The 11,938-nt window shown below is 38.9% G+C and overlaps 1 protein-coding gene across 4 annotated transcripts in view; it reads right to left on the reverse strand.

Moving 5' to 3' along the window:
* The window catches only part of NUMB (numb homolog (Drosophila)), a 38,188-nt gene that overhangs the window by 7,451 nt on the left and 18,799 nt on the right, over window positions 1–11,938 (reverse strand). For 2 of the 4 annotated variants that reach the window (XM_009999740.1, XM_009999737.1), the window contains exons 3-6: window positions 11,471–11,503; window positions 5,343–5,417; window positions 3,342–3,482; window positions 1,637–1,838 (exon numbers count right to left, since the gene is read on the reverse strand). In XM_009999740.1, the coding sequence (XP_009998042.1) occupies window positions 1,637–1,838; window positions 3,342–3,482; window positions 5,343–5,417; window positions 11,471–11,503 (451 nt within the window). The remainder of the gene's footprint in view (window positions 1–1,636; window positions 1,839–3,341; window positions 3,483–5,342; window positions 5,418–11,470; window positions 11,504–11,938) is intronic. The other 2 variants (XM_009999741.1, XM_009999739.1) reach the window with 1 other exon arrangement.

Consider the following 11,938-nt stretch of genomic DNA (forward strand, 5'->3'; position numbering starts at 1 on the left):
TCAGCAGGCCAAAGGTAGCAGCAGCATCACTGAACAGGTTGGGCTGCATTCAGTGCTCAGGCTGCAGCTGGAATAGATGGAAGTGTGCTGGGAGATTCAGCCTCTGAGCTGACAGGCCTTGCTAACACCAGCCACATTTACAGCAAGTTCCTGAGTCACTTCTTTAACTGAATTTAGCTGTAATATTACCACCCAATCACTAGTAAGTTGCACTGGAAGCTCCTGCAACTTTAAGTCGGCTGCTTCATTTTGCAGGATTTTTCATAGCAACACAATGCTTCTGTCAGCCAGGCCTAATGGTAGAAATGTAGGATTAAGCCTGGTTTAAATAATGACACATGATTAGAATAGCAATGGGGATTTTTCCATCTCTAGGATAACTCTCTTTCATGAATGCTGTAAGTGAATTTGCTTTGGGGAAAATAAACACAGCTCATCAACACAGCAGGAGAAGGGAAAATATCACTATCCTGGTATGAACTCCAGTTTCCTATATTGCTTTCCAAATGTTTTAGGAAAAAAACAATTCCTTTTGTTGACATATCAACAGAATAGAAGTCTGGTAAAGAGAGAAGTTACACTAGAGATTTCTGAGGAGCTGGAAGGGTAGGAGGAACTAATTATGTTGTCTTGCAAGCTTCAGTACCCATGAGTTGCAGCTGCTCGTTCAAGTGAATCAGTCTTTCTTGGAAAGGATTTCACACACCTTCATTGAGTCAAGACTTTGACTCATGCCCCCAAGTAACAAAGGCCTTATGTTTAAGCTTCATTTAGCACATTCGAACACTAACTTATGGGAACAAGCAGATGGATGATGTAAACGAAGATTAAAGTATTGTAATTGAATGGAAGCATAAAAATTCCTGTGGGACCCTCTAAAACAAATGTTCAATTGCACTGTAAAGAGGGCTATGAACAATATTTATAATACTTATTTTTGTTAGCTGTAGAACTCCACTACTTGAAATAAAACTAGACTAAAAAGTTCTACTTTCACTTGAGTTTCAGAACACTCTAAATGATGTTTTGAATGGCTAAGAAGTGAACGCTAACTCCTCTCCATCAGTTAGTTACCAGTTTTGATTATAATTTAAAAGTGCAACAGTTTGTGTTTTATGGGAGAGGGCTGCTTTGGTTTGGGTTTTATAGAAAGCCCACTGGGACCGGTCCGTTCCTCCCTCATGCAACATAATTCTATACGTAAGCTTTGTAACCTGCCTTAAGAATCAAAATAAAAATACATTCTTTTCTAAGAAAAATGAGTATAATTTTCTGTTCATTTATAGTAAGCTTAAGTCTACAAAAAGGATTATTTTATAACATTTTTTTAACAAGGCCTTTTAGTATGGTGCCTACAGTGTTCTCTGCCATACAGCAGGCTGACAAAAAGCAGGAGCAGCTTTCACATAGGAATACACTTGTAGTTTTTCTAGAGATGTGGGAAAACGCACTATGAGTGAACCTGGGCGCACTTTTCATCTCGTGAAGCAACAAGTGTCTGGGAATATGATTTGTACCTAAGGTTCAAGATAGGGAATGCTGCAAGGAAGTTAAGCCTCAGTCCCTGCTCAGGCTCCAATTCACCTCAGTGCTGGTTTTCCTTGCTACAGATGACTGTTTACGTTGCACCCCATACCTTTAGCATCCGGCATCTGTCTCATAATTTCCTCTCTCTCTGCTTGTTCAGTAGCTGTAGTGACCCTGAATGACCCCTCTCTAGTAAATGTTGTTCTGCTGGCATCAAAGGTGGCAGTCACTCCACACTCCTTCTCCCGCTTCTGCTTTCGCTCCAGGCACGCTGCAAATGCACAGCCCACGGCATGACTCAGCCTTTCCCCCTGCACAAGACAACATTGCATCATAGGGTAACTGGACCAGAAACATATATGTGCTTCAAGCGTTGCAAAGCGATAACCTCCCTTCACAACAGGAAGGGCAGGTTAGGGAATTAAGGCATGAAAAAGAACTACTGTAATTGGCCACCTTTTGTATTGCTCTAAAATGAAACCTGGTATATAAAGGCTCCCAACTCCTAACGCACAAGCAGTGTTAAAGAAGGCCACCCAGAAATGAAAGAGATTGTCAGATAATCTGGTTAGTTCAACTACTACTGAGATGCTGGTGCGATAACGTGCCTGCACCCATCCCTTGCCTCTGGATACGTTCGTGCACAAAGAAACTCTTGTGAAGCCATCTTAAGCAGATCTAAGTCCTGAAGGACAGATAAGTGCTTATTCTTGGATGGAGGAAGTTCACAGAGGGCTCAGGGAGACACTATCGTTGTGTGCAAGCGTGAAAATTAAAAGCACAGTGGTGACTACTTACACCTCTTAATGGGTCTGACCAAATGCACAAGTTAGTACTGAGTGCCTTCTGAAAAGCACTTCCATAATTAACCAGTAAGGTCAAAAGGATCCACTGTCCAATAACTGCAATAAGGAAAGGAAATTCAAGTCGGAGGAAGTCCCAGCAATCAAGCTGACAGGGCAGCTACAGTTGAGTCAGAGGCACTGTTCCTACCAGTAGCTCAACTCATCTGTTATAATCAGTATGTGAATTGACCTGTTATTCACAGAGGAAAATAGAAATGCTTCAGCTCTAACAAAAGTTTAACTGGGAATGTCTGACTTCATTGTTTTTCTTTAAAGAAAAATGATAAATTGTCAAGTGCAATTGGCTCTGAACATGCAACTATGTTGATTACACGCAATAAACTTGCATGAGGTTTCAAGCACTTTGTATAATATAGGCAGGATCCAACAAAAAGCAGAAATTGGAAAAGGCCAGATCAAGAAGTTAAGTTATTTAAGTCTACACAGCAAGTGACTGATAGGGGTAACTCACTTGTAAAACCTTCTGCTGAAAAAATCTTAATTGCTTAGAAGCAAACAACATTCTAATTTAATTCAGTTTCGCTCCATCCCTTAACATTCAGATGACTTTCCACGCAATACAACATTCATATACAAGAAGCTGCATTCATATCTTGTCTCGCTATGATTTTATCCTGGAAAAACTGTCATTGCTGTTTCAGTTTTTGGCTGTATACATTTTCAGATGAGAATATCTTCTATTTTTAGAAGAGTAGTTCCCTTCTGCTAGAGATATCTGAGGCTGACTGCATTCCATTTATACACATGCTGGGCACTGTTACTCTCCACAAGACAACACCACAGAGGGATGGCAAATAATTCAGCTACAAAGAATTTGAACTATAAGGATTTTCAAGGACTAATATTTTAGCTGAAGTCAAAACCACGTTGCAGTATGCTAGGTAGTTAATTTTTCTGAGTACCCAGCTAAAAGCTAGAAGAGTTGGATACACTCTGTGTCACCCTTACCGTGTCCTTTACGGCCATAAAGCAGTGGCATATCCAGCGTCTCGTCGTGCCGTCGCGACAGATGTACGAGAATGCCCGGTCAAAGTTCCTGTCTGGTGCGCAGAAAGAAACCTTCTCTATTGTCTGATCAACTATAAGATCCTAGAGGGAAAAGAATGTCCCCCCCCGCAATAAAATACATGTGAAGAAATATGGAGAAACACTTAGACAGGTCATTTTCAGTGTTAACTGCAAGCAGACAAGTTATACTAAAAAGAAGATGCCTCCTGATGTGGTGATAATTATCTGTCAATCAATTCACCATTCAGAATTCTATTCCCAGTATGAAACAAAAAGGACAGATGACATTTTCCACCTTTGACAGAAACACGCCAAGGCAGCACTTCAGAATTCAGGGACCCAAGCAATTCCTAAGATCTCTCCTCTAGACTACAGAGCTCACATTTTCATTTTGTTTTTTTTACAGCAGCTCGAATAGTCTTACAATCAAAAAATCTTTACTGTGGTTAAAACTCAATCTTGAAACTCAGGGAGAGGCCTGCAAGTGTGAAAAGGTCTAGCAGCTGCTACAAAAAAAAGAAAAGGAAAAGCTGACTTGCCAATTAGCTAAGCAGGGGTGCAATGGAAAAGCACCAACAGCACTGGTAGTACCAAACACCTCTGATTTGTCACCATAGACTGATGGAAGAAGTGTTTCTAAAACAGAGATTGCATAGTTTAAGAATGATGCCATCTTAATTGAAAATTGTTTTTTCAAAATATTTTATTTTGGTTGGTGGTTAGTCCTTGGCACCTGTGCTAATGTAATCAACCACCAGGAGGCAACAGTATATTCTCTTTTTAAGTTCTATACTTTTAATTATCTCCAGGGTCTGCATAACTCATTAAAATTCAATCTTAAAAGATTAGATATATGCAGTAAGATTTCTAAAAATAATACATGTATTAGTCTTTTTAAATGAGGCAATCAGTAGACTGAATTCACCTACATCAGTATGATTGTACCAGAAACTGAACTCTTAAACAGAGTAATTTCAGTGCTGAAGAACCACACTGTAACAGCAGACCTGGAGAAGTCTAGTCACAGAGCAGGTATGTGACAGGCAGTCATACTGCAGAGCTATATGAATTATCTCTACCTGCTTCTCAGTGTTGGCTTGCAGAAACCATATTTAGGTTGACAAAGTAAGCATTAAATGACATGAATATAACACTAGCTGATTTCAGACTAATGAAACTAAAAATTGTTCTGACAGCCACACCATCTTTTAAAATACTTGTATGCTTATAGAGGCAAGTCTAACTCTCTTATTTCCAATTGCCTACATCTAGATAAAACCCAGAATTGTTTGCTATTACTTGCACACAGGTGCCTCCATGGCATGTGCTGTGCTATTTCACAAATTTAAAAATTGTACAACAATCTAGAAGGATGCCACAATTCACTAGGCTTCCACTTCAGATATTAGAAGTTATGAAATTTGATACTCAGTTACTATTTAGCTTGAGTCTGAAGGCATAACCCCCTGACTCTCTGAATTGCATTTTTGGAAGTTTGCTTTTGTTCATTCAGACCCATTCTAGGATTTGGATGCGCTGAAAATTATATTGATTAACATGATTTTGCTCATGTGTCACTGCTGTAGCTTTCTGCAGTGGTGCAGAACAAGGCACCAAGGGATCCTCCGAGTTCAACGTCCACAGAACTTAGCAGAAAAAAAAAGTATTCTCTGGTAAATGCAAAAAAAAAAGTACTCCAAACTTATGCTACTTGCCAGATTTTATGAAACGGGTCTTGAAAGCAGTGTGGAATTAACTTGGAAAAAAAAAATAGCAGGCATTCATATGTTTGCAAAGCACAAAATTATTAAACTAATTATACACTTCAGTCTTCCTTTCAAATAACATTTGCATTAATGTAATGATTTCTATCAATTTAAAGTTATAGCACAGACATAATTATAGAGAGATTTAAAAAACTTTTGTCTAAGGGAATCTAACCTTTGTTTTCTCATCTACAACTCGGAGTCCATCCGCCGAAACCCACAGGACTGCTTTAACTGCCTTCTTCCCAGACTTTCAAAAAAAAAAAAAAGAAAAAAGGAAAAATCCAGTTTTACACCAATAGCATCATACTGGAACCCACTTCCCCTTTCCAAGAACCAGAACATTAAGTGTAGATGAAGTCCACAGTCAGTAGGGTGCCCAAAGCCAGATACACAATCCAAGTTGCAAAACTTTCAGAGAACCAAACCAAAGCCAGTATTTCAGAAATAAGTTGTGGGGATGGGGAGAGGGCACAGGACAGGTGGAGGTAAAAACAAAGTGTGCATCCACTGACAGTACAGAATTCAAGAGTGACCAAGTGGGTGAGGAATTCCACTAAAGAGTCAGAAGAGACTAATTCATAAGGAGTTACACCACAGGTAGCTTCTTTAGCACAAGTTTAAACATCAGAAAACTCTTACCTGGTATTTCCACCAGCCCTACCCTCTGCCCCAACAGTCACGTGGCAGAACCATGGCATCACTTTAAACCAGTGTCAAAAGCACCCAAAAATCATCAGTTACTCTGTTACGAGCTTAATGCTACCACCAATCAGCCAAACATGTCACTAATTGATGTGAGAGCTCATGTTGGATCTTGGAGGAGAGGTAGAAAAATACGACTTGTTAACCATTTGGTGTGTATCTTGAAAAAGCCCCGGTGTGTGGCAGGCTGACGCAGCAGGAGTGCTCTGGCTTTTATCCAAGATCTGACTGTGGGAACTTTCAGCTGCCACAAGCTGAGGGTAAGTAAAAGTGGGAAACACAGGAAGGCTTCAGAAGCCGTTTAAACTGCAGATTCTTTCTAGACTGTTTACTTTCTCAGGAAAAGTTACAGAAAACAATATAAACATTTGACACAATATTCTTCTGAAACTTATTCATTGAACAGAAAGTAGTTACAAGATGTCAACATAATTTTACTGGTTGTTACAGAAAACTACTACTAGCAATTTTTAATATTTTTTTTTGATATGTGGCTACAATTCACAAGCCCCATACTTTAAGCCAGCTAATAACATATTCTCCCCGTAAGTTTTTTTTAAGCACTGAACTTATATTGTTTGTGGCTGCTAATGGTACCCACCACAGACTACTGCAGGGAGTGAAGACAGCAACAACAACAAAAGATCAGGAGGTATCAGCTTGCAGCTTCATGCAAGAATAGCAATTAATTTTTTTTAATAGTTCATTGCAGATGTACATCTTTTGTCTTCATACAGCAACTAATGGAGCAAGGATACATTCTGGCAGAAACTACCACATGTTCCAAGTCTGCAACGCTGATTTTAACACCGTGAAGTTCAAATATCTTGGAGTGAAATGTCTCCTATTATATCACATCAGTGTCATTTTCAGAGAAAGCAAGTGTGAAGAAAATGGGCCTGGCAGAACTTCTGTTTGTTTTGGGGCAGGAACTACCTGTCCCAGTTTCAGAAGCAGCAATGACACCCCGAGCATTTTCAAAAAAGTTTGGTGAGAAAAGAGAACAGCACTAACTTGTATGGAAGAGTGATTAAAAGAGAAAACAGAGAAAATAAGCACAGCATGAGAGCAAGCTACTGAGAAGTGTTGGCAAAAGCAGCTTTCTAAACGTCAATCTAGCCTGCTGGATACTCCAGAGAAGGTTTAAAGTAAAACTGTCAGATTCTGTAATGCCGAATGGAAGAAGTATAGTTCACAAGGGAAGATGTACCTAAATTTACCATCATATGTGTTAAAAAATGTTGCAGCATTTAAAAAAAAAAAATCACTTCATTTTTGGTCTTAAAAGGCAGTAAATATCAATACCCACAAAATCAAGTCTATCTTCTCAATGCTGAGCTATTTTTCATAGCGTAAAAGTCCCTATTATTACCAAACCAAAATGGTTTGTAGAGGTCATAGAATCATAGAATTATTTGGGTTGGAAGGGACCTTAAAGATCATCTTGTTCCAACCCCCCTGCATGGGCAGGGAGACCTTCCACTAGACCAGGTTGCTCAGAGCCCCATCCTGGCCTTGAACACTTCCAGAGGGGACAGCCACAACTTCCCTGGGCAACCTGTTCCTGCATCTCACCACCCTTACACTAAAGAACTTATTCCTGATGTCTAACCTAAATCTACCATCTTCCAGCTTAAAACCAGTACCCCTCATCCTATCACTACACACCCTTGCAAAAAGCCCCTCCCCAGCTTTCCTTTAGGCCCCTTCAGCTACTGGAAGACTGCTATGATGATTCCCCAGGCTGAACAGTCCCAAGGTCTGTCTCCTTTAACTGTTTTAAAAAGGAGTACCAGCTTCTTATAAGCTGTTAGTAGTCTTTAAATCTTTATTTCAAATAAATACAATTAATCAAGTAAAGACAATACCTTCAGGTAACTGTTTGGCTTAGATTACCATCTCTGGAAACAAGAGATACATGTGTTTCCCCAGCAAACAATAAAAACCTTGTTTCTGTAGAACTAGTGAACAGTTCCTGAAGATTTTATTAAAGGGTAACTAAGCTGGGGACTTCATAAAGAGGTACTGATATTCAACACATCAACTACTCCTTACCTGCTATTTTACCAAATGAGAAATTGGAAATAGCTAAGACATAAAATCTCATGTTTCTCAGAATAAACTTAAAAGGCTGAAGGGGCTGCCTGAATCCTCCACCCCCACTGGAAGCATAGGGTTCCTTATGCAAGATAACCAAACATGGGTTTGCTACACTAAGGGGAAAAATAAAACACACTATTATCTCCCAGTGTCTTTTCTAGATTTATGGTGGATACAGCACTTAGAAGGAGTAAGTCCTTACAGTGTATATCCCAAACCCACAGCTACTACTGTTGGGCAACATGATTTTTCCATCTACTGAATCCTCAGCTTATCTATGCCTACAAATTATGTATAAAAGGAACTTCTCCAAATCAGTTTATACTGCATATACATATCAAAGTACCCACCATACTCCATTATGGGTGGGATATTGCCACGTATGTTGCAATTACAGAGCAGATACAAGTATTTGCACTCCTGGCACATACCGGACAAAGATCAGAGTGGATGTAAGACACTGCATGGGAGGTGAACTTCAACGCAGGATCACAACGTGTGTAATCAACACTGAAAGGTGTGTGTTTATTGACTACAAACAAAAATATGTAAATCAAACGGCCAACATCCACTGGAACAGTGTGGTCTTAGGATGTTGCTACTAAGGGACTTGTCTAGACATCCATATCAGTAGCTTGTCTTCAAGAACTTTTGGATGACAGCACTGCTGGAAGAGAGCCACATGTGGCACCAACTCTGGGTTGTCAGTGCTGAGTCAGTCCTGATAGAACCCTTGCTGCTCAGCACTTCTCAGGGGATCAGTAATCTGCTCCAATAGGAGATCTGTTCTAATTTTAGAGTCCTGAAACATCTCCAGGAGGAGGGTGGATGAGGCACCCATCCCAACAGACAATGAGGTCCAAGGACAAAGCAAGGACCACTGTGAGTTGGGCATGAAGGACCTGTCCATCCAAGCTGGCAATGCCCTAGAGATGGGCATCTGCACAAAACAACCAAAAACCAAACCACCAAACAAAAACAACAACAAAAAAAACCAAACCAAACAACCAAAATAAAGAAAATTAAGTGGACTAAATCTGATATGTGTATTTCCTAATCAACACTTTATGACATTTTAACTGTTAGACGTGATAGAACATGAAGGTAAGCAGTAACTATATTGTAAGGTGGAAAATAAAGTTTTAAGCATGCCAGAGCAGAACTAAAGTTCTCTAATAATGCATTTTTAAAAAATACTTCTAAATTGTTTCTAGTCTTTCTGCCTATTTTATTCTGTTCTGAGACTTACAAACAGCTGTAAAAGGAGTCTGAGGTGCATATAAAATGTTTCATTTCAGACTTTGTATAAACCATTGTGTCATGAGAAATACCCGCGTTTAGTGGAAGCAAAACAGGAGAAAGATCACCAAATCTGTACTATTATTCATTAAAACAGAAAAGGTTTAGTTTTAAAATATGAAGGGCTGCCTAAAAAAAAGCAGTTGATTCAGTTATGATGTATATGCTGCACAAAACTGCAGAAGTCTAAGCTATCGCTATCAACAGACATCTCTTATTTAAAGTTTAAAATAAAGTATTTTCAATACATACACTTAAATCTGATGGATTTGTGTCCAAAAACGTTCATCTTTTAGGGGGAGAAAAATATGGACAGGTAAAGTAGTAAACCTGCCTGGACTGACTTTGAAAGCTGCTAGTGTGTTTTAAGCAGCTCTGCAGTTTGGAGTATGACATTAATCCCAATGCAAGGCATCTGCAGAGCAATTATAGCTGAGACAGCCAGAAGATATTAGTTATTAGTATTTATCAATCATTAATGAGAGAACAGCTGTCTTATTTTTTTTTCATTCAGTTTTCCCCTAGATTTGCCCTACCATTTTAGGCCAAAGCTGTAAAAAGCTGTAATAAAGGCATTGCCATACAGATACTGTAAGGATAACTAAACACTATGGCTTGAAGTGGTTTCACTGCTAATTAATGAAATTTCACAGGCTGAAGCAGAAGTCAGTCTCTCTTTGGCAAAATATTGTAATAAAAGACAAAGTAAATCTACAAGACTGTGGCAAAGTATCAGACCTCATTAAAAAAGTAACTAAGATGTAATGAGGAAGTTGGCATATTTAATATATAAAAATCTGTTTTTGACTTTTTAAATTAAGTACTATGAAAATATCTGTAATTTTAAGTCTTTGCTTTCTTCTGTATACTAAGCAAAGTTCATACCAACAACCAGAAGGAAAACTAACATCTCTGATCATGATAAGGTTGGGGATTTTTCTGTTTGCTTGTTTTAAACAAATTGTAAATAGTATTTAGCATTTTCAGTTGTAAAGCAAACATGTTTTTACTCCAACCTGTAGATTCCAGCTTTTAAATTTCATTTGCACATAGGAATGATCTGATTAATCTGACATATCTCCCACCTATGCTATTTTGGCCCTAAAAGCAAAACAAACCATCACTACACTTTAAATGTGTGATTTACCAGATCATAGGAAGAAACCTGAACTGGGGAAACATCTGTCCCTGTGTGACCAAACATCACTATCTGAGTGAAAGGTGAAAATGAAGCAGCTGAAAAAACCTTTTTTTACTCCCCCAGCAAAAGCCAAAACAAATTAGTGACCAGAGAATAATCTGCTCCAAAAGCCTTTTGTATATATGAAAGTTACAAACCTGCTACTTTCTATTTATGTGAAGATTAATTCTATAACAAGATACTTCAAAAGCTATTTTAATTCCATATGAGAACCAAAATAAAAGTTTTACAGGAATTGTAAACACACAGGTAGGGAACAGATGAGAGAGAGCTCACTCAGAGGTCTACATGTACTGCCTTGAAGAGATGTAGACAGTAGAAACAAAACCACCCAGCTGCCAGTACAGGACATTCTTAATAAGGATAAAGAGTTCCTTCCCTTCACATCTAAGACACTGTCCTCATAAAAAATAAGAGCAATGACAGAAACAGTAAATTTTTTCAGCTGTGCAGTTGAACTCCAATTAGACAAATATAGTAGGTAAACATCTGGTCTCATCTTCATATACCTTTGAATACCTTACTATTCAAGCACCTAATAGCTTAGGATTGTGCTCAAAACCAAAAGGTTTAAGAGATGGAGTGTGCAGGCACACTGCTTTCTCCAAGTGCTAACATTTGGGGGTCAACTCATGGAGCAGCTGATCATGAAGCGCATACAAGGCACAGATCCCAGGTGGTCTGTACTTATTTACCCAGGTGATGTAGGCTGGCACAAGTTTAATGATCGAAAAAGGAAAATACACATTTTATTGAGGAAGACCAAATCACTTCAACAATGCATTTCCCAAACAGTCCATATGGATTTGTCCATAAGTTTCTGTTTCAGGTTGGTTTTTTGACCATATTCTTTGTTTGATCAACTTATTTCTGAGTCTGTTTTAGAAGCAAATATTCTGAAATGGATTAGGGGACTCTAAACACCCTGATTTTATGGCAGTGCTATACCAGGGATGTAACTCCTTATAGTGCAAGCACAAACAAGGCATTAAACTTACTTTTCCAAAGAAGCCTTTGAAGAACTTCCTTTCCTGGAGGAACAGGGGGGACAAGTCGAGCGCTATTACTGTAGGTAGCTAAAATGTCCCAGGGTTTCAAACCAACAAGCACACACAAGAATAGGGTTTGGAGGGAAAGGAAGGGGTTTTTAGAGTTATCCATGAGAAGGTGCGACAGGCAAATGTGAAAATAATCCCATGAAAATGCAGATCAAAGGGCACACACACCGTTCTAAGAAGCTACTGCCCTGAAATTGGTGGAAAGAAGAGAACCTCAGTCCCAATTTCATGCAAAGTGGTTACTTTATTTTCACTCTCCCTTGTTTAGTCCCCTTTAGTTAGGTTATAAACCAAACTTGGCAGCAGACTTGGTGGTTAAACAATTAAAATACTGTATGGGCTCTTGTGAAATGCAAACTTCTAACTCCAGAATTACAGGCAAGTTTGCTCTGTATTGATCACTCTTTC

Source organism: Chaetura pelagica, unplaced genomic scaffold (genome assembly GCF_000747805.2).
Source record: "Chaetura pelagica isolate M959 unplaced genomic scaffold, ChaPel_1.0 scaffold416, whole genome shotgun sequence".
Lineage (NCBI taxonomy): Eukaryota > Metazoa > Chordata > Aves > Apodiformes > Apodidae > Chaetura > Chaetura pelagica.